General features: G+C 37.7%; 1 protein-coding gene across 2 annotated transcripts in view; it reads left to right on the top strand.

The window, feature by feature from the left end:
* SLIT3 (slit guidance ligand 3) overlaps nt 1-22,777 on the top strand; it is a 395,171-nt gene that overhangs the window by 256,259 nt on the left and 116,135 nt on the right. For both annotated transcript variants that reach the window (XM_083596748.1, XM_083596749.1), the window contains exons 8-13: nt 742-905; nt 2,174-2,315; nt 7,648-7,719; nt 10,956-11,027; nt 14,041-14,112; nt 21,222-21,365. In XM_083596748.1, the coding sequence (XP_083452874.1) occupies nt 742-905; nt 2,174-2,315; nt 7,648-7,719; nt 10,956-11,027; nt 14,041-14,112; nt 21,222-21,365 (666 nt within the window). The remainder of the gene's footprint in view (nt 1-741; nt 906-2,173; nt 2,316-7,647; nt 7,720-10,955; nt 11,028-14,040; nt 14,113-21,221; nt 21,366-22,777) is intronic.

A 22,777-nucleotide genomic window follows, 5' to 3' on the forward strand; every position in this document is an offset into this window, starting at 1 on the left:
TATTGTCATGGGGACTTTGCTTTAATGTCTTCCTGTCATGACTCATAGAATAAAGGATGAAGTATTATTTCCACATTCTGGCTACCTCATTTTTCAAATATAGAACTTTTTTCTAGACAATACAACACAAGGTAGCTTCAGAAGCTAATGAGAAACTACCTAAATTTCAGTGTATCGCTCATCACCTCTCTTGCTAAACCTAAGATGTAGGTATATTGGTAGCATCTCTTTGCATGTAGGAAATTGAAGTTGAGATGACTTTCCCCAACATATTGAATTCTTCTATCCACTACAAATTTCACAATCTAGTGTAAAAAAAAAAAAAGCTTTGTTACAACATTACTATCTAAAATACATTGTTGGTTGTTTCATTAATCTCTGATATTTGCTTCACTTTTTAAACCATTGTTTTAGTTTGTGTGTGTATATATATTTTTAAGCCCTATGGCTTATTTACTCAGAAGTACCATTGCATTCAGTAGGACTTCATCCAATTAAGTGTGTATAGGATCGCACCCTTAAGTTACCAAATGGCAGCATCATTATATCACTGAAAACCTGTGAAGTCTCAGTGCATGGAATACACAAACATTATTATATGACAGTGTACCTCAGTTGAGCTTCAAAATCAGTGCTTGCGATAAGACTATGCATATAATAAAATAGAGACTAGATTGTTTTATTATGCCTCCATTTTTGAAGACTGCAGATCTGATGTGAATCTTTTTCTATGCATTCTAGACGGCTTCATTCTAATTATTTATACTGCGACTGCCACTTGGCTTGGCTTTCTGATTGGCTGCGTCAGAGGCGATCAGTTGGGCAGTTCACGTTCTGCATGGCACCTGTTCATCTGAGAGGATTTAATGTTGCTGATGTTCAGAAAAAAGAATATGTCTGCTCAGGTAGTATAAATTTATCATTTTGTTTTTTTCTGTTGTTTTCTACTGATGTTCATAGTAAGCACTCAATAAATGATTCTAATGTTGCTCCTATTTAAATGCCACTCCTTGCTAGTTCCAGTTCAGCCATGCCCCAAGTAAACTGTGTAATATATTTTAAATCACTATGATTTGTTCAGACTCTTTTCTGAACTGCTGATCTGTGTTAACAATTCTGTACTTAAATTGTCTTTTTTCAATTGTAGTCTCATATCATATTAATGTGAAAGAGTAATTAACAAATAATGGGATGCCTTTTCTCAGGGGAATGCCTTCTGAGCTCTATAACTGACTAGCATACAAATGGAATGAATAAGCAAGTGTATATGTAATGCTGGAGTTTAATTTAACACACAGTAAGCTTGTGTGTACATTCTGACTGACTGACTAACTGACTGAAGGAAGTAGTCTGCATTTTGTCCCTAGGTATTATAGTTATGAAACTTGGGAACATGTAACCTTTCTTCAAGTCTCCCAACTTAGCTGTTTTGGTTGCTGGTTAGAAATGATACATAAACATAGGTAGCATCTGGGAGAAGTTGAACAGACATTTAAACTTGAAATATAAGTTTTTATTGATTGATAGAATAGTAGTTTTTAGGCCCCTTTTAGTGTTCTTAGCTCTGGATAACTTTGAACCTCTGTAAGAGAACATTGTCTAAAGTGTTAATCATAGAATATGTAACTCACTTGGGTACTTTCTTATTTTTAATGTAAAAGGGTAATAGGTGTGGGTTCCCCTGCTAAGGTTCCCCCCACTCCCTAGTTCGGAAGACTTGCATTTTTGTTTGGGGAAACAATATCCTACATTTTCAGAACTACACTGTGGTGAAGAAAGTTTACAACTTTTTTTGGCTGCAAGCACACCATACATGTAAAGCAGATTGCTAGGAATTTTAGTTTACTCCCACAGACTACAGTCCCCAGCACTCTTAACAAAGTTTAATTCTCAGGCTCCTTTAGGAAAGACACAATAAAGTCAATTGAATGAAGATAGGGTAGGTTCTGAAAACACACATCTCAGGTATTAAAGGCCAGGGCAAAGAGATACATCTTCAAGTATCTCACTGATGTTGTTGTTGTTGTTGTTGTTGTTGTTGTTGTTGTTGTTGTTGTTGTTGTTGTCATCATAAGCAATGTGGCAAATAAGCTTTGTTTTACACTGATATAAATGGCAGATTATCACAACACCACATTTTAAAATACTGATATTGATTCCTTTTCTTTCCCAGGTTCACATGCTGAACCTCCATCCTGCAATGCCAATTCCATCAGCTGCCCATCTGCTTGCACTTGTAGCAACAATATTGTGGACTGTCGAGGAAAGGGCTTAACAGAAATCCCAGCCAACCTTCCGGAGAGTATTGTAGAAATGTAAGTGCCACTTTGGCTCTCTCTGCTCTATTCCAGCCAAAGACAGAAAACTCACATGCAGCTTGCTTTTGATTTATTTTATTTTTTACCATCAGTTTATGGCAGTAACCATTTACCAATGGATATTCCGAAATTTACAGTGCAATCCTATTCAGAAGTCCATTGTGTTAAATGGATGATTAAGTGGGATTAATACTCCAATCTGAACCTCTATTGTAAAAGTTGCTTTTATGCATAATATGTGGTTTTTCAGTATGCACCAGGATGCGTAAGAATATGAGGCCTTTGGAATTTGTAAATTCCAAATCTTTTCACCCTGTACTAATATTGTGACATTAACTGAGAAACAATGATCATTCACACTAGCAATCTCCAATAAACTTACAAAGAACAGGTTCTATTCAATGAAGTTATCCATTAATGCAGAATGTCTGCCTCTGCAACAGAACTTCCTCTCCCCATCAGCTCCTCATGTGTCCCCCACACTCTTCTCAGATCTGGTCCAGATGATTGAGGGAACCTCAGAACAGATTTGGAGAGGGCATAGAGGGCATGCAAGAAGAGGATGTCATCGTAACAAGACAATATTGTTTGATACAAGCCAGTAGTAGTAGTAGTAGTAGTAGTAGTAGTAGTAGTAGTAGTATGCTGCCCTATACCCACATGCCTCACTGTAAATGAATCCAGCATTGCTCCTCCTTTGAAACTCTTCCCCTTGCCCCTCTGTTATGGAATTTACAGTGAGTAGATATCATAAATATTTCTGGTTGTGGTGCCTAGAATTTGGAATAGACTCCCAATCACCAGTCTTATTTCGGGATTCAAGATGACCTTAAGAGATTAGAGAACTGGGCCAAAACTAACAAAATGAATTTCAATAGGGACTACTAATGTAAAGTTTTGTACTTAGGCGAGAAAACCCCGCAGCACAAATATAAGATAGGGGACACCTGACTTGCCAGTAGTACATGTGAAAATGATCTATTGCAAGTTTAACATGAGTCAACAAGTGTGATGCAGCAGCAAAAAAAGCTAATGCTATTCTAGGCTGCATTGATATAACTATTGTGTCCCAATCAAGGGAAGTCGTAGTACTGCTCTGTTCTGTCAGACCATACCTGAACTACTGTGTGCCACAATTTAAGCTGGATATTGAGAAGTTGTGCAGAGGAGGATGACCAAGATGATCAGGGGTCTGGAAACCGAGCCTTATGAGGAATGGTTGAGGGAACAGGGTATGTTTGGATAAGAGGAGACTGAGAGGAGAGATGATAACCATTTTCAAATATCCGAAGGGCTGTCACATGGAGGATGGAGCAAGCTTGTCTTCTCCTGCTCAGAGACTAGGACCCAAACCAATGGTTTCAAGTTAACAGAAAGGAGATTCTGACTAAACATCAGGATAACTTTCTGACACTAAGAGCTGCTTTGCAGTGGAATGGAAGGTGGTAGACTCTCCTTCCTTGGAAGTTTTTAAGCAGATGTTGAATGGCCATCTGTCATGGATGCTTTAGTTGAGATTCCTGCATAGAAGGGGGTTGGACTAAATGACCCTTAGGGTCCCTTCTAACTCTTCAGTTCTATGATTATATGACTCTATAGCATGTAGATAGAAGTTTAGAAATATTCATGAATTTGTGCTGCAAATTGAAGAACTTGGCATTCATGGCAATACCCCAAGGTTCCAAAGTTCAATTATTTTACTTTCACAAAAGAGCAAATTTTGGTTTATCATAATGTATGTGAAACCTCTGTTTTTTAAAAACATCACTCAAGTACTTTCTGCCTAAGACTTAGAGAATAGGGGTCTGGGGTTGGATTTTTAGTAACATGTGCCTTACTGTTTCTCCATATGACTAAATGATGGGAACATCGAAAGAACTTTGAAATCTGCCTTACAGATAGAATGATATGCTGCAGCTGTACTACCAAATGCTGAAATTGAATTTCATCTAAATCAAATATGACTATTGTTGCATTTAATGTGTATGCATCTACATTTCATCTGCTGGGAGTATTTTTTGTTGTTGTCATTGGGGGGCGGCGGATCTAATGAATAGCAATAGGGACATTTCATTGTGCAGTAATATGTCCTTTCAAAAAAAAATCATTTGAACTCACCTTTAGAAAGTGCAACTTTATTTTAGAGTGCTGCAGTCTCATGCCTTTTGTGGATTGTGTTTTCCTATGTGGACATACTTATGTGATGCCATTATTAACTTACTTGGTTAGTTGGTCTTCTATCCTCCCACATGGCTGGGGAAGGAAATATATTAGTATCTCAATCTGTGCATAGTGATAGTGTGGATCAAATATGCTCAAATATATTTCCACCTGCCTGGTCCCATTTTCACAGTTCTGGAAAGACAGCTAGTAACTTGGAGCTTGCCAGAGAGCCCTCAAAGTTAGGACAGGAGCGGATTTACTGTGCCTACATCAAGCTACTAATAGGCTGTACAATTTTACAACTGTGTAAGTTGTAATTGATTTCCTGCCTTCAATTTAATAAACATATTTAAATTTAAATATTGAAATATGACAGTATTCGAAGGCATGGTAGGTTGCCATGTAGTCATTTACTACTTGATAAATACATCAATGCAGAACTGGAAGAAAGGCACACTTGGCATGGATCCAGCAATATACCTGACATTGTGGCTCACATAAATCACTTGCCTTGGGCAAACTGCTGATTCTCTGGGGCAATGGGATTCTGCAGCAAGACTGAGCACTTTGCTTTTTGAAAAGGTACACAATGACAGCTGTTGTCTCCTGCACATTATATATTTCGCTCACATTGCCTTCATTCAACCCACCACATCCTCCACATTTGTCTCAGTAATCATTTATTTTTAAATTTTCTACTTGTTCTTTGGGGTAAGGGGGATTATATGGACATCAGTAACCAATCAATTTTCTTTTCTTCCCAGCAGTGGTAGCCAACCCCTTCTGTACACTTTCCCTCTAACATAATTTATTTATGGTTACCAATAATTTTACTTGCTCACTAGTAGCATGGTTGGCTGGATCAGACTCATTTTCTGGCTCTTAATTCTCTCTCCACCATGTTCTAACTGTTTAATTTTTTTTCTGCTACATTGGGGAAATTACCACCTTTCTCTCTGCTGCTACCAGAAGCGATGCACCAATAGGTGGCAAATATAGTTAATACATACTAAAATGGGAATGTTTGGTGTCAGAAGGTGAGCTAGCAGGGGTAGAACAGACATTATAGTGATGGTTCCTGCCTTCTCTCTCTGTGCCAGTTCACACTCATGCACATTACTTGATGCCTTATCATATAATGACTTAAAGGCACATGTGTGGACTCCATTTACCAACATTCTGCTTTAATTGACCACAGGTAATTTGTTATCATTTGAGATCGCAAATTCAAACACAGTGCTTTCCAACGGAAAACTTTTGTTCTTTCCACAGTGGTTGATATATGATAGCCCATTCAGTGATGGAAGTCATTAACATATGCTGCAATCCTCAAGTGTTGACAGTGCATGTCTGAATCACTCCTGGCCCCTGCTGCATGCAAGAGAGTGGATGCTACTCTATAGCCACTCTATTCAACTTCAGGCTGAAGAGATAATGAGCCCTAATATATCCTGGCATTGCACAATGAGCAATTAGGTTTCTGCTCTGGAAATGCTTCAGCAAGGCCAAATACACTGATATCATCACATCAGGCACTGTGGCATGTCCACTTATCCATACATGCACATTTGTGTCTTTTGCTAAATACTTGGAGCAGACTATCCCTTTGATCCTGCTTTGCCTTCCTTGTTGCATCAATTACAGTACATAATGTACTGAAAACATGTATTTAATTTCATCCCCTACTTTCTCTAAAATGTACTTTTAGAAGCTATTGTCTTCCAAAAAGAGGCCATCTAGCCATGCTACCCAGAAAGGAGCAACCAGAGAACATGACAAGCTTGCTTACTTATTTTACCAATCTGGCCTACAGGTTATTCACAGTTTCCTACTATGGAAGGGATGAGCTCTGACACTTCCAAAAGAGAGCACAGCACTGCTTGTTAATAGAGCAAGGCTCTCTCATTTGTAGACTCCACTTACTTGACAGCTAAAAATTATCAGTACTGATGCCTCATTCTTTTTTCTGTCCGGTTTAATGATTTGTCTGTGTTACAAATGATTAGGCCACAGTAACAAAGCTGTCTTGACAAACGATTAGGCCACAGTAACATAGCTGTTAGCTAAGATGTTGTTCAAACTGGGAAAATTATAGTAAGCTGCTCATATTACCAAACTTGGTAACATTTTCCCCTTTTCCACCAGCTGGAACCTACATTGATATGAATGTCTTACTTAACCAGCAATCAGTATTACTCTATATGGTTTTGTTGCTCCCAGTAATGTGATCTGGTTTTAGAAAAGCTGTGTTAGGTACTCTTTTTATATATACATACCTGCATTGCGGTCTTACCATGTGTGTGAAGTGTTCAGGTGCCAGCTAAGGAGATGACAAAAAGTGCTGAACCTTGAGATTGATTAAGACAGAATTCCAGGTGGGGTTTTGACCCTAGAAGATCATTTGTCACCTTAAGTGCATCTTTCTTTTTCCTTGCTGTTTTCAGCCATTTTGTTGAGTGTCTGGTCTAAGCCAGAGCATACACGGACTTGCTCTTAATGTTCAGAGAAATATCTTTGAATCCATCAGGATGCTCTGCACTCTCTTCAGGCTTTGCTGTTTTATTAGAGAGAGTGAAGGAAATTGCTCTTGTCCTTTGACCTGAACAGTTGTTGAAGCCTTAAAAATAAAGCTCCCAAAGGGCAAAGTAGCTGTTTCTTGGCAGAATAAAACAAATCATTGAATTGTAAGACTGGAAGGTACCTTCAAGGGCATCTCTTCACACAGTTCACTGTACATAAACTATTTGAAGTAGTTTATAAATGGTTGTAGACTACATTAAAGACAATTCTTGTTTGTGCTAAAAGCTCAGAGCCATTCTGGAATTTTCCTGGATTTGTTTTTAACATCTGGCTAGACTTCTGTTGGTAATAAGAACAGGGAAAGTAATATTGACAATGAACTCATATTACTATTTATAGAAAGCTTATGGGATAGTCTACTCCTCCCACACCCCCATCTTTAGAACACATGATGATGATGATGATGATGATGATGATGATGATGTCTGCTTTGCTTTTGCCTAGAATCTTGAGAAGTTTTAATAGCATTTAAATATTTGTTTTGTTTTTTGTGGTTTTAAGTGTCAGGTATATTTAAAAATAAATACTAAAGATTTATCCTGTGGCTTTGCCTTTTTGGCATTAATGTGTTTAATTCTCTTTGTAGCCGCTTGGAGCAGAATTCTATCAAAAACATTCCTCCTGGAGCTTTCTCGCAGTACAAGAAATTAAAAAGAATGTAAGTATTTTAAGTAGTTTAATACAGTATATAAAATATTTTCAATGCTTGCAGCTGATAAGCTACTTTCCCGTGAGGCAGGCAAATGGGCAAGCTGCTATTTATGCAACTGGAAGGACCTCCAGAGCAACATGTATCATGAGGGCAATAAATATCACCTGCACATAGGCTGTTCTTGAATACAGTCAATCATACCAGTTCATGTTCTTCTAGCTTTTACTTCAGGACCAGATCTGATCTGAAAGCAACAACAATAACTAAGTTGCTGACATGAAAGAGGATAGGAAAACATCTCATGAACATGTAGAACTGGATCCAGCTAATGCATTTGTGGCACTATCAGTTTGATACCAATGCATATGGTATAAGGCCCATGTGAATGACACCAATAATGTTTTTATTTAGGACAGTGTGGGTAACAATGCATGGCAGTTAAGCCATTAATAACAGCTCTATCTGCTTCTATCACATTACTGTCCTTATCATGAAATGCATTTTCTTGGAGGAAACTGGCTTATGTTTTTCTTCCTATTTCTAGTTTTAAGCAACTGGCTTAGAGCTGAAAAGACAGTTTTTGTAAGAGCAATTTGCAAATACATATAGTAATATTGTGCTTTTTATGTTTGATAGGAAATAGATTTAATCTCCATGTAAGTATAGTGAGGTTGGGGTTCTTTTTGTAATACATCTATGCCAGTGTTAGCCTGGGAAACACTCAACAACTTCAATACAATTACGTACTTTAAATTGCTGTCAGTAGTAAAAGAAGGCAAAGCATGGCTAAGTTTATGTTCAAATCTACTAGGAAAATGTCAGAGAAAGTCACTAGCAGGCCTGCTGGTGTTTCATTTGGTTTCAAAGCAATAATACATACTTGATGGTGAATGGAACAGATTCCAGATTATTATTTTTTTAAAATGTTGGAACTTCCTGGGACTTAAGCCCTGTCGACTATAGTGGGGCTTATTTACTAGAAAATGGCCATAGTATTGTGGTGTACCTGCAGAAAAAGATATGTAGGTGCTGGCTACTTCAAAAGCTTCAGCTTTTCTGAAATTACCAATCTCGGGCTACTTTGCAGCATTATAAAGAAACCCTACTCTTTATGAATAAGGCTGCATATGGTACCTCATATACTATGACTGATACACACACCCAGCACCTAAGAAATTCTGCTACTGCCAAGAGACTCTTCTATGGAATTGGTTGCATTCTCTTCCGGGTTAACCTTTTTAGAAGGATGACAGAAGTGATAAAACAAGCACAGCAAAACAAACAGAACTATTCCTCATTTCTTGTATTTTCAGCATAGGCAATATATTATTAGAAATCAATTCCATATGAATATTACAGAACAGAAATTTCATGAAATATTTCAGGAAAAGGCTAATCTGTATCTTATAATAGATAAAAAAACTTTTTAATAATTTAAAATCTGTAAACCAAAGTATAAAATATTGAGGTTATTGTAGGTGCAGATTTCAGGCTATCACAGACACTGGGGTCTGTGTTAATAGTATAGCATGCTTTGCTGCTGCACTATTATAATGGTTTAAAAGCTACAAAATTGTGTGGTACCAGGTGTATGTCAAAAAATCAGGCCTGCGCATATGCTACTCAATATATACAGTATAATTACAGGTTGTGGAGATTGCTTATTTTGTAAAGAGATTTCAAAGGTTGTCTGAGAATAAATGCAACCTTTGAAATTATTGCAAATATGTAGGGAGCCTATTTCAAAGAGAATAAAAAGTGTGTGTGTTTTACAGTGGTAGAATTGAAAATCAAAGTTACAAAAGGTGGTATTCTCATTAAATCCCCAAACAAGAGTTTTATTTACAAACTTGTATGGATCTAAATAAATTGCTTCTGTTCTGTAATAATTCTAAGCTGTTAGTGAAAATTTGAATGCCAGTTAACAACACTCTGTTTAAAAACTTTTAACCACTGAAGTGAATTTAAAGAGTGAGTCTTTTAAACTCACAAGAAGGAGAAAGGGATTGACGATCAATCCTTATTAAGGAACAGCGAATGGGGTGGCAGAAATGCAATTATAATGAGGGATGATCTGTTTATTGCAGGGACTCTACCAGGTTGGCCATGTGTCCTACTTTAAGGACAATCCTCTCTTTTGAAGGGTTGTCAGGGTACAATTCTCTGTTTGAGGGTTGTCCAGTTTAAGTCTGGTTTAAAAATAAATATTCATTAAAAAAGAGAACAGGAGCATTGAAGTTGTCTACTGACAGCAGCAATTGGTCAGTAGACTGAATTACACAAGTCACCTGGTGTCCTCCTCACTATACTGAGATGTATTGTATTTCTGTTTAAAATATAATAATTATTTCTAAATTTGCATCTGTATACTCCATATGTAAATTTTATGCACATTTGTATCCTTTTGTGTTGATGCAGATTTTCTCTTTGTTAGCAATGCATAACTATCCACCCTATAGTTCCAGCACTCCTGTAAGTTAAAGCCCAGCCTCCCAGTACCAGGGAGAGAGAATTGGCTTTTCACAGTGCAACACATACTGCTTTACCATACTATTTGTTTCTTTTATTCATGTTTCTTTTGTGAGTTCAAATATGAGATAAAGGAGCTTAGAAACTTAGAGAGTTCCTTCCCTTTTTCTGCCTACCTATAAATGGGTTTTCATGCTATGCAATCCTATGCATGTTCACCCAGAGGTAAACCCCACTGAGTTCAATCAGACATACTCCCAGGTAAGTGTGTGTAGGATTGCAGATGTATTCAGTGTTTGCATTTATATACAGGGTTTATAGAAATATAAATGGAATTCCAGTGTAATAATTTAGGCAGGTTTCCTTGTGTTTTATGACCCTCTTAGAAAAAATATGTGTTGTGTTTATAAATATGCAACAGAGAATTTACTAGATGGAGAGTTCTCGCTATCCTTTTAACCACTGCTAGATTTTTTAGTTCAGCCATGTATTGCTCATATAGAAAATATAGAACCATATATGAAGGTCAGTATAGTTGTATGAGCTATAATTAAGATAGTAGTGATGCTACCCTTAAAATGAAGTTCATTGTACCATAGTCACTATGTGTTCGGTGAATTCACATCTCTCTTTCCACAGGATTAAGAACTTTAAGTGGAGCAGAACTGTGTGCTGCTGTTATCTAAAGATAAATCATTTTTAAAAGCTTAGGGCGCATTGGTAAATTGTGTTTTCATGAGTACCTTGTCTTCTTCCCTTGTGTATCCTTACAGTGATATCAGCAAGAATCAAATATCGGATATTGCATCAGATGCTTTTCAGGGCTTGAAATCACTCACCTCGCTGTAAGTAGAGGGTAACCTTGGATAGGAGATTTGGAGAGTCTTAAAAATAAATAGATCAAGTATTGGTTGGTGATGCTTTCCTTTTCCCAGTGCAATTGTCACCTTGTGAGAAGAACCTAATCTTTCTTAAATTGGAAATTGATCAGACAGACTTGAAGGTGCCATTGTTTATGCAACTCGTAGATGCCTTTTATAGATGAATACCCTATGAAGGTTAGAGATTTAGGCCTCTAAAAAACCAAGTATACTCTTTGTATATTTATTTTACTTAGTGTCAAAAACAGTGTTGGTAGTAACAACAGTTAATCTCTATTCCTTGAAACTTGTTGCCAGAGGACAGCCTTCTAGAGCAGCTTTTCTGCAACCAGAGTTGCAGACTTGGAAGGGGAAAACTTTGCCATGTGAGTTGCACAGTAGGATCTTTGGATTCAAGTCAAAATTATTCCATTATTTAGTTACATTTAAACAGTTCCTTGTCCTGTTATTTACTATTGTATGTCTTCTTTTAATTTATGATACATGATGTCCTGATCACTGTAGGTTGTAACCAGACACCCACCCATCACAAAATTGTGAATGATGGTGCAGAACTGTGTCTATTAATCTGATAGGCAAGTTTGAAGCTTGTTCACTACAACTGCTAAATGTGTCTAATGATCCAACACTTAACAGTTCTCTAAAATCTGCTTTGTTCTCATTTTCATGGTTTGAATAGCAGTAATTGATTTTAATATTGAAATTTCCAGGACAGGGTTTTTTATGTAATAGCAATGACCATTAAAACTTATTTGCTAATCTATACTGCTTCTTGAACAAGCCCTGTTATAATGAGTTTCTTTATCTTTGAGTTAAGAAATATGTAGGATTAGCTTGCTTTTTTCAAATGTTGATCAAGAGTAGGGGCTAAAGAGACTTTGTGTTATGTGAATTCTCTCCTAGCCCTGAATGTGCTAACAAAACTAAAATAAATTACATTTAATTCAGTGGGGTATTTAGTGAATTAGTATTGGATTTGAAATGAGCATCAGTTTCTTCTTTCTTTCATTATATTTATAGCTTGGGATATGTTACAGCTGTTTCACTGAAATGATATATCACTGTCCCCAAGGTCTCTCAATCTTTTGCACACTGTGTCTAAGACTTCTGGGTGCCAGTAGGCTTTCTGCACATTTAATTTGGCTGTCCCACAGCAAAGAAGGCCTTTTCCAGACTGTCTGGAGACATTTCACATGATGTGTCAAACCAGTTCTCAGATTTGGGCTGACAAGAGAATTTATTTCAGAGATGTATAAGATGTTAAATTGTTTCCCCTTCTGATTCAGCTCATTTTTAAAAGATAGCTTGGATCCAAATACATCATGGTGGTCAGCCTTTGGCATGTCATTCACAACTACATTATCACCTAATGAGTGAAGGTGTGTTATCGTTTTTTGTGGGGATGCCAGAGATGAAGGAAGATGTTGAATGATTCTGATGATAGAGCATTGCAGTAATCATTTTTACCTTGAATTATTTGGCTAGGATTTCTTCAATTATTCTAGGAACATAATGTTTGTTCCTTACGGTATCTAATATCCAGAGCAGTTGTTAGCTAACATTCCTTCAACTTTTTCTTAGCATAAGCCAATGCATGCCTCTTAAGCTTTTACCACTACTCTTAGCATTTCCTTCTGGAACTTGTAACATATTTCAGATCCTTTTTGAAAGCTAAATAGATGACTTTAGATTATGCTAATCTAACACTTAAATAGAATGTTTAAAACTACTCCTGAATAATGAGCCAAAATGTACTAGAAAATGCTGATAGAGCAAAACATTGGGCATTGATATCCAGCAAAACAAAAAGAAAGAAAAAGGAACATTTGTGAAGCAACCACCATATACTTTTTCTTACCATTTTTCACTGCCCCCAGCGCACAATGAAAAAGGTTATGAGATACGCAAAAATCCATTTTGAAAATCACACTATGGTGTGAGTGGTCTTTTTGCTTCTGGGTTGTGACACTTAGCTGCGTTGACAGCCAATTGTTTGGTGATGGGCATGTGCAATGCCAAATATAGTAGAGCAGTGCTGTCTCCTTTAGGAATTGTCATCTCAACAGGACAGGCTCTGAGATCCTAATGCAAACATTTCTTCAGCAGGTCTCCAAATTCTTTTCTTGCTTTCCTCGAATTCAAATCCCAAATCTTTTCCCCAGTAACATTCTTATTTGCTCTTCAATACCGGACGTTTATTTGGGAGTAAGCACCATTTAGCACAATGTGATTTATTTATGATAAAACATACATAGGATTGCATTGAATATAAGTGAAGTAAGTTGCCGCTGCCTCATAATGCAAATATGAAAGTTGTCTCCAATTTTGGTTTGTATATGGGAAGATTGCCTGTGCATTCACTTTACTCTTGGAGGTAATATCCTCTTTCCTTATCCATCAGTATCCCCGAGCAATTGATGATAACTTTAGATCCCAAAACAGTTTTTTTAGTTTTATTTGTTCAGCTTTTCAAAAATTGATGTCACTTTATTTTCTCATATATGTTTATAGGCTAGAGAGGCTAAGATACATAAATGAAATTTTCACTCCCATTTAACCACCCCACTAAGCCTAAATGATAAACCAAAAATTGATGCAGAGCAAACACGATCTTGAAAATGTTTTATGACATAAATAAAGCAGGTAACAATCCTTTATTCAATTTTCAAAAGTTTTTCCAAACATTTAATTTACCTGCAAGTCTTATTTTATTCAAAACAAAACAAAAAAAAATTTTTTTCCTTCCAGTAGCACCTTAAAGACCAACTAAGTTTGTTCTTGGTATGAGCTTTCGTGTGCATGCACACTTCTTCAGCTATCAAGAAGTGTGCATGCACACTTCTTGATAGCTAGCAGTTTAACTGAACTAACTCTTGATAAAGAGGAGAATGATAGAAAAATTAATGTGGCTAAACATAAGATTCGTTGTAAGTAGTGCACCTTTGCACTATTTAATTTGCCTCTTCGTATTTTTCAGAGTGCTCTATGGAAATAAGATCACAGAGATTCCCAAGGGTCTTTTTGATGGGCTCGTGTCTCTACAGTTGCTGTGAGTATTATCCTTACTTCTTTTGTTGTTATAAAACTTCATAGATATTTATTGCTCTAATTTCAGCTAGCAGAAGCAGGCTGGTTACTTTGTGCACTGAAAATTAATTGAAGCCCATTATTCCTATGTGGTAAGACTGGTATGTGAAGCCAGCAGAATTTCAAATGTCATAATTATATTGGCACAGTAGTCTTAGTTTATTAGTAATTTATGTCTAACTTGAAGTCCTCTTGAAGTCCTAGCTTGAAATTCTCTTTTGGGACAAAGCATTAACTACTAGTCAAGTACAATCAGCGAGAGAACAGAAAATTTGTTTAGCAGTTTTCCCAAGAGCTGTGCGTTAACATCACTAGTACATTCTAGTATAACTAATAGAGAGCTATTTCATAGTAGTATAGCAATATAAGCAGTCAGAAAGTAAAGGGAAAATGCTGGTTTTTTCTGCATAGAAAAGTATGAGGGACATTGCTTTACCATTTCAGGTTTATGGTCTTCATAGAAACGCCATGCATTAGGTCCTTTTGTTTCTTTAAAATGTTGAAAAAGAGATAAGTGAAGATTATTTGAAAGTGTTATTTGAGGCCAGAATTCCATAGTCCAGTGCTTGACAACACTGTTCAATTGATCAGATGTGTCTCAACCTCAGTAACTTAATCTGCTTCCTATAACAATTCCAGGTGGCCCAATATTTCAACCCTAATCCTCTCCAAATGCATAAAAAAAGAGATGGGTTTTCAGTTTGTGGTGAAAGCTGAACAATGGTGTTGTTGGTTGTAAATCAGAGGGAGGAATATTCAATGAGGAAGGTACTACTGTTGAGTAGCTAAGGTACTTCAGATTTCACTCAGAGATGGAATGACATGAAGAGCTTTCCCAGCATATCTCCAAGTCCATGCAGAGCAGTGGACCTCCAGTAACAACTCCAGACCTAGGAGTACCCACAAGCTAGTCAATAACCATTTCAAATGCCCAATAATCCTCTTTTGTCATATTTTTATTTTCATTGCAATCTACAAATGTTAGCACATGGAAGCGGTGGTTCTTACTGAAATGGTGTGCTGTCATTTTGTTTGAAACAGGTGGTAACTGTACAGGTTGCATCTACAACTTCCTTCTTGTTTCCTGTTAGCAAAGTATGGCTAGTAAAGAATGCTATAGAATTGTAGATAACAGTTTTTGAAGCAGTTGCAAAGTTGGTTACTATTCTAAATGTGCTAACATCCCATTTGTTACAGAGATTTATTCTAGGCTTATGACTGGTGTAGATGTCTTGCTAGGATTGTTTTTGCTGTCATGTAAACTCCGTATTCTGGTTGTGATAAGTTAATTATATATGAGTCTCTCTTGCTATTTATGCATCCTGCTGGCTTTTGATAAAAAAGAACACTATCTGTGATAGATGACGGACATGAAGTGCATTTAGCATGAAGTGGAAAATCCTGTCCCTTTGGGTGATAGTTTTTCATTTCTATTTTTATGAAATGGTAATTTTATAAATTGTTATAATGAGACTGAGTGGTGCTAGGGGGTAGTGAGATATTGTTATTTTGATAAAATAAAATACATATATATAGCAGAAGTAACATATAAAAATATACAAAAATTGTATCATTAGGTATCCATCCAATTTGATTAATGTGTAGACAAGGTATATATTGTTAATTATTTGAAGCAACTTTTTTTCCAAATATTGTGAATGGATAAGTCATAAATGCTGACATTCCCACTGCGGAGCCTAGTGCAAATATGACTCATAAACTAATCTGGCAGGATATAAAGGTAAATATAAATTATACTAACCACCATGCTGTTTTACTTGAAGGGAGCTGCTCTAAGGACATAGATATAAATATAGATATATACTAAACTGGTTAGGTTCTGAAATGCCAGAATGGTTTAGCATTAGTGGCCAAATGGTTGTTACCAACTGGTTGGACGCTTCAGGCTTAACGTGTGTGTTCAGTAGAAAAGGAGCGGACAGAGTCTTTTATAAGAAATGTGACATGCTTCTGATTGCAAAAGATGAGGATGTTGTTTCAACTCTGTTTTATTTTGTAATGTGTTTCTTACTTTAGTATAAGAACTAAGAATGGGGTAGGGAGCCTTCTCCAGCCTAACCTGATGATACCAGCCTAATAATAGCAATTGTAAAAACTTTCTTCTTGGAGTGGGCTTTGAATGTTTTCATTTTGTGAATATATATATATATATATATATATATATATATATATATATATATATACAAGTTATTTAAATAAATTGAATTTGACTTTTAAACTGTCTTTAATGTGTTGTCATCATCCCTGGATGTCTGAACCATAAAAAGCTTGCATTGGTTTGAAACCTGCTGTTGAACAGTTGGGAAAGTGCCCTCTCATTAGATCTAATTTAGCGTTTAGAAAGCTGTAGATTAGATTTTTCCCCCCCTTATTAGCCTGGAGACAAAAGGGTAAGAAAAGTCTAATGAGATATCCAAGTAGCCAGTATAATTTCTGAGCTTTATCACAAGATTTGTAGCATATGAAAGTAGTAATTGTTAAGAAAAGGTGAAGGCTCTTTCAAGTAAGGTTTGTACCAGGAAAGAAAAGGATGTGCGATTCAGTATTGGAATTCAGTTTTTCTTATATCTTGCTAGGTTTCTATAAAGGATTATGCATCTTATTTTTTATTGAATTTCAAGATCTTTGTATGCTATTATTCATTCATTGAAAAACTACAGTGAAAAACACTGCTAATACTCTTTCTGGAATTTGTCTTCTAAACTATTAAGTATTCTAAAAAATAAATCCAGTTGTGGACTGTTGAATTTGTATTTGTGGTAAACATGATTCAGGAGCAGCCAGTGTGGTGGGATGGTGCCATGCCTTTGCCCTTCTGATAGTGCTGATGCTGCTTACTGTAGGGCAGACAGGCTGGGTGCACTAGTGGAGCATGGTTGTTCCAGTGCACCCATGCAGCTCCAGTCTCTTTATCACCCTTCTCCTCCCCACACCATCCTTATATGTGAGAGACGCACCGCTGCCAGCAGGGTGACAGTGCGACACTGCCTCACTGTGCTGGACTTTCCTAGCATGATTTAGATAACCCTGTGATGGGTAGGGAACTGTCAGTTTTTAGTATCTATAGCAGGGGTCAGCAACCTTTTTCAGCCGTGAGCTGGTCCACCGTCCCTCAGACCATGTGGTGGGCCTATATTTTGGAAAGAAAAAATGAATCAATTCCTATGCCCCACAAATAACCCAGAGATGCATTTTAAATAAAAGCACACTTTCTACTCATGTAAAAACACCAGGCAGGCCCCACAAATAATCCAGAGATGCGTTTTAAATAAAAGGACACATTCTACTCATGTAAAAACACGCTGATTCCCGGACCATTCGCAGGTCAGATTGAGAAGGCAGTTGGGCCGCATCTGGCCACGGGCCTTAGGTTGCCTACCCTGATCTATAGTTTGAAAGAATTAATAGGTACCTGTCAGGAATGGGTGTCAGGAATAAAACACACAGAGTAAGTCTGCTGAGCAGTGCCAAATCTAATTAGCACAACAACTCTTCTCAGTAGATCTTGCCCCGATGAGGCAGTTGTGGAGACTGAAGGTCCCCTCCTTCCCACAGCTGCCTAAATCTCCTTCATCCTGTGTCCTTCCCAAGCAATCTGTCATGGACTGATTGGATGCAGAGGAGTGGTGAGAGGCACCAGCTGGGAAACCCCAGCTAAACCCCCATGGGAAGAAGTCTCAGAGTTAGGGGATTGGTGGTGGGATGATGGTCAGTGGTCAGAGAGAGAAGACTGGGAGAGGAGGTGTCAGAAGCTGGAAGAGCAACAGGGTTTAGTGAGCAGGAAGAGTCTGTGACACAGTGCAGTCCAGACTTTGAGACTGAAGTAGAGGCTGGAAAGGAGGGGAGTCAAGAGGCTGCTGAAGAATTAAGAGAGTCTCTCCCTCCTGCTGCGACCAGCTTCCTTCCCCTCTGGTCTCCAAGAACGCACACAAAAATGAAGAAAGCAGAACAGAGATTAGTTGTTCACAGATGCAGTTTGAGACTGCATGGGAATAGCACTGGAAAGGAGGAGCCTTAGACAGGGGTGGGAAAACAGAGACCTTCAGTCCTCACAACTGTGTCATCAGGGCAAGAACTATCACGCAGGGTTGCTGAGACCACTAGGCCAGAACTGTACTTTAGTTTACTTGAATAATAGTTCACTGGCATCAGTGACTTATCACTTTCGTGCTGACCTGCATCTAACTCTAGCCCTGACACAATCTGAGACAACAAAGACACACTTGTCTCTGCTTATCCCTTTTTATACCTTATCTGGTCCTGGGGCATCAGGGGGAACTTGGCACAGCAGGAGGGGGAGGTACCCTGGCTTCTTCACCAGCCTGACTCATCTCTGCCTCTTGGGCTCCCTCCTCTCCTGCTTCCGCCTTGGATTCTGGTGTTCTCTCTGCCACAGGCTCTCCCTGCTCACTAAACCCTGTTACCTCTTCTGCTTCCGGCAGCTACTCTTCCCAGGGTTCTCCCTCTGACCAACAATCCCCAGGTTCTGAGCCTTGGGGGTTCACTAGCTAGTGCCCACCATTCCTCTGTGTCCAGCCAGTCCGTGACACTACCATCTTAATAACATAGGAAGAGCACCTCTGTACCTGACCCAAAACCCATCTAGTCTAGCATCCTCTTCTCACAGTTCCTACAGGAAGCACACAATCAGTACATGAGTGTACCCACTCATGTTCCCCAAAAACCAGCATTCAGAGGCTTAATGGTTCCGATACTGGAAATACTTATTGCAACATCTTGTGGTAGTTTAACTATGCAGTGTGTGAAGAAGTAATTTCTTTTGACTATTCTTTAAAGGTCTTTCTGCTTTGGCACTGCAATTTATTTACAAAACCCGATTGATGTGTTTCTTTTATTTATTATTTTTTAAAATGCTGTGGGATTAGATACCTTGCCCCCATGAGTGGCATTGCCTGAGTAGACTCTCTCACTGACCCAGGAGGCAGAGGCAACTTTTGATCCCCAGTGTCTCCACTTGTTATGGCAGGTTTGGAGTTCTGTGAATCAGTGTGGGAGCTGATGCATCAGAGGAGAACATATGGAGAATTTAGCTTTGCATGACACACAGTAATAAGATTACCATTGATAATAGACCAACAGTAAGAAACATATTCACTGTGAATACTTCCTCGCAATGCCTAGTAATATAAAACCAGCAGTCCTTCCAAACTATTATTGGTATATCAGAGTCAAGCAATTTATTTCCATGAACTAACATAGCTCCTTAGGTTGAACTTTTTCTGCCTTCATATTCAAGGTGATTTGTTATATATGTAATTGCTAGTACCTGAATTATATATAAACACTTCCCAGTGCACTACGGAACCTGTAATTACTGCTAGCAATTGCTGTAGCACTTAGTGGTAGGTGGACTCTCAACTGCTGTTAACACCTGTGATATACAAATAGTATGACAGCCATTGTGAAAAAAATAGTCTGATATGCAAGACTCCAGTACTAAGAGTACCTTTGTAAACAAGGCACTAGTATAAGATAGTTAAATAAATTGATACCACAGAGGGACACAATAGCCATATGAAGAATAGACTGAGGAATAGTGACTGAGTCAGGTTAGAACCTGGATTTCTTCAGACCCCCAGTACCTATATTCTACCCCATAGTACGTAGTTTGAATTCTGCTACTGCGCTTTTCCCCATTTAGTTTTATCCATTTTTGTTGTTTGCGTTAATTTTATAAGAATTGTTAATGATGCTATGATAAAAAATGCAGGCAAGAGAAAAGAGGGGTCTTTGTCTAAATTTCTTTTCACAATTCTTTCTGGTTATTAGTGTACTGTACTTAAAATGATTTCTAGCTTATCTGATAATGACAGAAACCTGTATTTTCTTTAGTAAGGCTGTGAGGTTGTACTTCTAGTTATTCTCTGATAGTTTGCTTGCTTGTCTTCTCTGATCAGAAAATTAAAATGTTGGTGAGGGCAAATGCTACAGTAATGTCTTTCTTTTCTTCTTCAAACCAATTATTTTCTATCATTCTGTTTTGGAAGCTCAGGTTATTCTTTAAACACTTGAAATTGTATTCATGTTACTACATCAGTTATGAGAATATTAATTGTGCACAAGGGTTGTTGATAATCTAATCTATTTGCTTGCCACTTCAGTACACATTCTTAAAAAGGGCTTAGTTGAAAAGCGTATCACTTTGGCAAATTATGACTTTTTTCTTTTTCTTTTGAGATGAATTTTAGTATTGTGATATAGTACTGTTGTGCATATTCATTGTGAGATGGATAATATTTATACATAAGCAGGTAGCAGTTGATAGGCGTTCTTTTGGAAACAACTGCTTCATAGCACTTCCCTTTTGAGCTATCACTTTGTGAGTTATTCAGATATGGCAGATAGTGATGGAAGTTCAGGAATAAGCTGTAGCTTAGACAAACACAAGTAGTTTCTCTCTTCTAACCACTTCTAATCTGTTATACTCCCATAAGTTTAAATTCCAGAACACTGGGCATTATATTCCCTCTGTGTAAGCTCATAACTCTGACATTTACTGCTTCAAAGAGCACAAGGCTACATAAGGGTTGTGACCAAAGCCACAAAATCTTTCTCAATTTGCTTATTACACACAATTAACATGGGATTCTCACTCTCTAATAACAGGTGCAGACATTCAGCTCCAAATTCACTTTTTAAAACTATACCATCATAAGTGATGTGTGGAAAGGCCCTCAGAGGGATAGTCCCAGTTCTATGAAATAACTAGACAATTCCAGCAGGTTAAATGAAATATTGTGGTATGTGCCTGTCACATTAAGAAACTTAATGTAGCATGTTAAATTTGTTAATACACAACTCCTTGCAAGACAGAATGGTTTGTTGGTTGGTTGGTTGTTTTTAAGGGATGCTTTATATTCTACTATTTACATGTATTCTATTTTGACTGCAGCCGAGGTAACCTGAGAAACCTATATACCACAGTGCATCACTTCTAATACCATTCTTTTCTATTGCTTGCTCAGAAAAGCTTTGTTTAGTCCTCAGTAATATTTGTATTTTAAAACTATTTTTTTGTTTTGTTTACAGGCTTCTGAATGCCAATAAGATCAACTGCCTGAGAGTAAACACCTTTCAAGATTTGCATAATCTCAATTTGCTGTCTCTCTATGATAATAAGCTGCAGACTATCAGTAAAGGACTTTTTGTCCCTCTCCAAACAATTCAAACTCTGTGAGTATCCAAGAATGTTGTTTTTGATGATGATGATGATGATGATGAAGAAATTGGTTAGTCACTTTATCTTGCCCAAGGCAACCCAAAGTGATTTACAAACAAACAAACAAACAGCTACACATAGATACATTAAAACTATCCATCCCAAACACTCAATGTTTTCAGATATGGAGGACATGGCATAATCTTGTGATCCTGTACCATTCCTTAGTTCTGAGTAACACTATGCCTGCCAGAGCACTAAAGGCTCCAACCCGCAGGGGTGTGGGCAGTTGAAGTGTTGAGAGGTTGAGAAATAAAGAAGCAGACAAAAAGATGGAAGAAAAGTGTTATGGACAGAGCAGATAGAAAAGAGAATGAAAGGTACAGAAAAAGGGAAGAAAATAGATAAAAGGCTGGGAGGGGGAAATTTCCAAAATTTTAAATTTTTTAAAGAGGTAAGAATATTATATTTTGCCTTCCTTACTGATTCAAGATAATAAGAAAACACGAGAATAGATATAGCTGCAAGTGGCAGCAGCAGCGCCTGCAGCTTCATTGGTAGTAGAGACTTGTGTTACCCCATGGTAGTTGAGATTTGTGCTGCTCAGATGTATTGGCCTGCTGCGAGAATTAGAATTTTGACACAGTCAGAATTAAGTCATACAACTCACTCATTGCAACACAGCATGAGAGAGAATGTTTGCTGTTCACAGTGACCCTTATATACATTGCTAGTGACAGTAGAAACTTCTCCATAGTATTGACTTTACTACTGCTGCTGCTGCTGACGACGACATGTCATGGCTGGCTCTCCTGTTGGGCCTTGCCTTTTTCCAGGTTACTACTATACCTGGCAGGTAGATAGCTCAGCTAGCCTGTGTTGCTGCTGTACCTCATCCCATTCCATTCACAATATTATATCTTCGTATATTGTATGTTTATTGTGTTCATTTTACGCAGTTGCTAATATGAACAGACTCCAAACAAATTGGATATAGTAAGTAGATATTTAGGCTAGAAACCAAAGATGGGATAGGTGCATAGAGTGGGAAATCCACCTAACCAGTGTTTTGTGTCCCGATTTCACTACTGCAGTTCCACTGCTAAACATGTTAGTCATTGTCTAATTAAAAGGTGGTTTCAAAATAAGGAACCAAAATTCAACCTACATACAGTGGTACCTCTGGTTACGAACTTAATTCGTTCTGGAGGTCCATTCTTAACCTGAAACCGTTCTTAACCTGAGGTACCACTTTAGCTAATGGGGCCTGCTGCCCTGCCGCCGCGCAATTTCTGTTCTCATCCTGAGGTAAAGTTCTTAACCCAAGGTACTGCTTCCGGGTTAGCGGAGTCTGTAACCCGGAGTGTTTGTAACCCAAGGTGTTTGTAACCTGAGGTACCACTGTATTTGATTTTTTGGCACTTGT

Source organism: Podarcis filfolensis (genome assembly GCF_964270895.1).
Source record: "Podarcis filfolensis genome assembly, chromosome: 2".
Lineage (NCBI taxonomy): Eukaryota > Metazoa > Chordata > Lepidosauria > Squamata > Lacertidae > Podarcis > Podarcis filfolensis.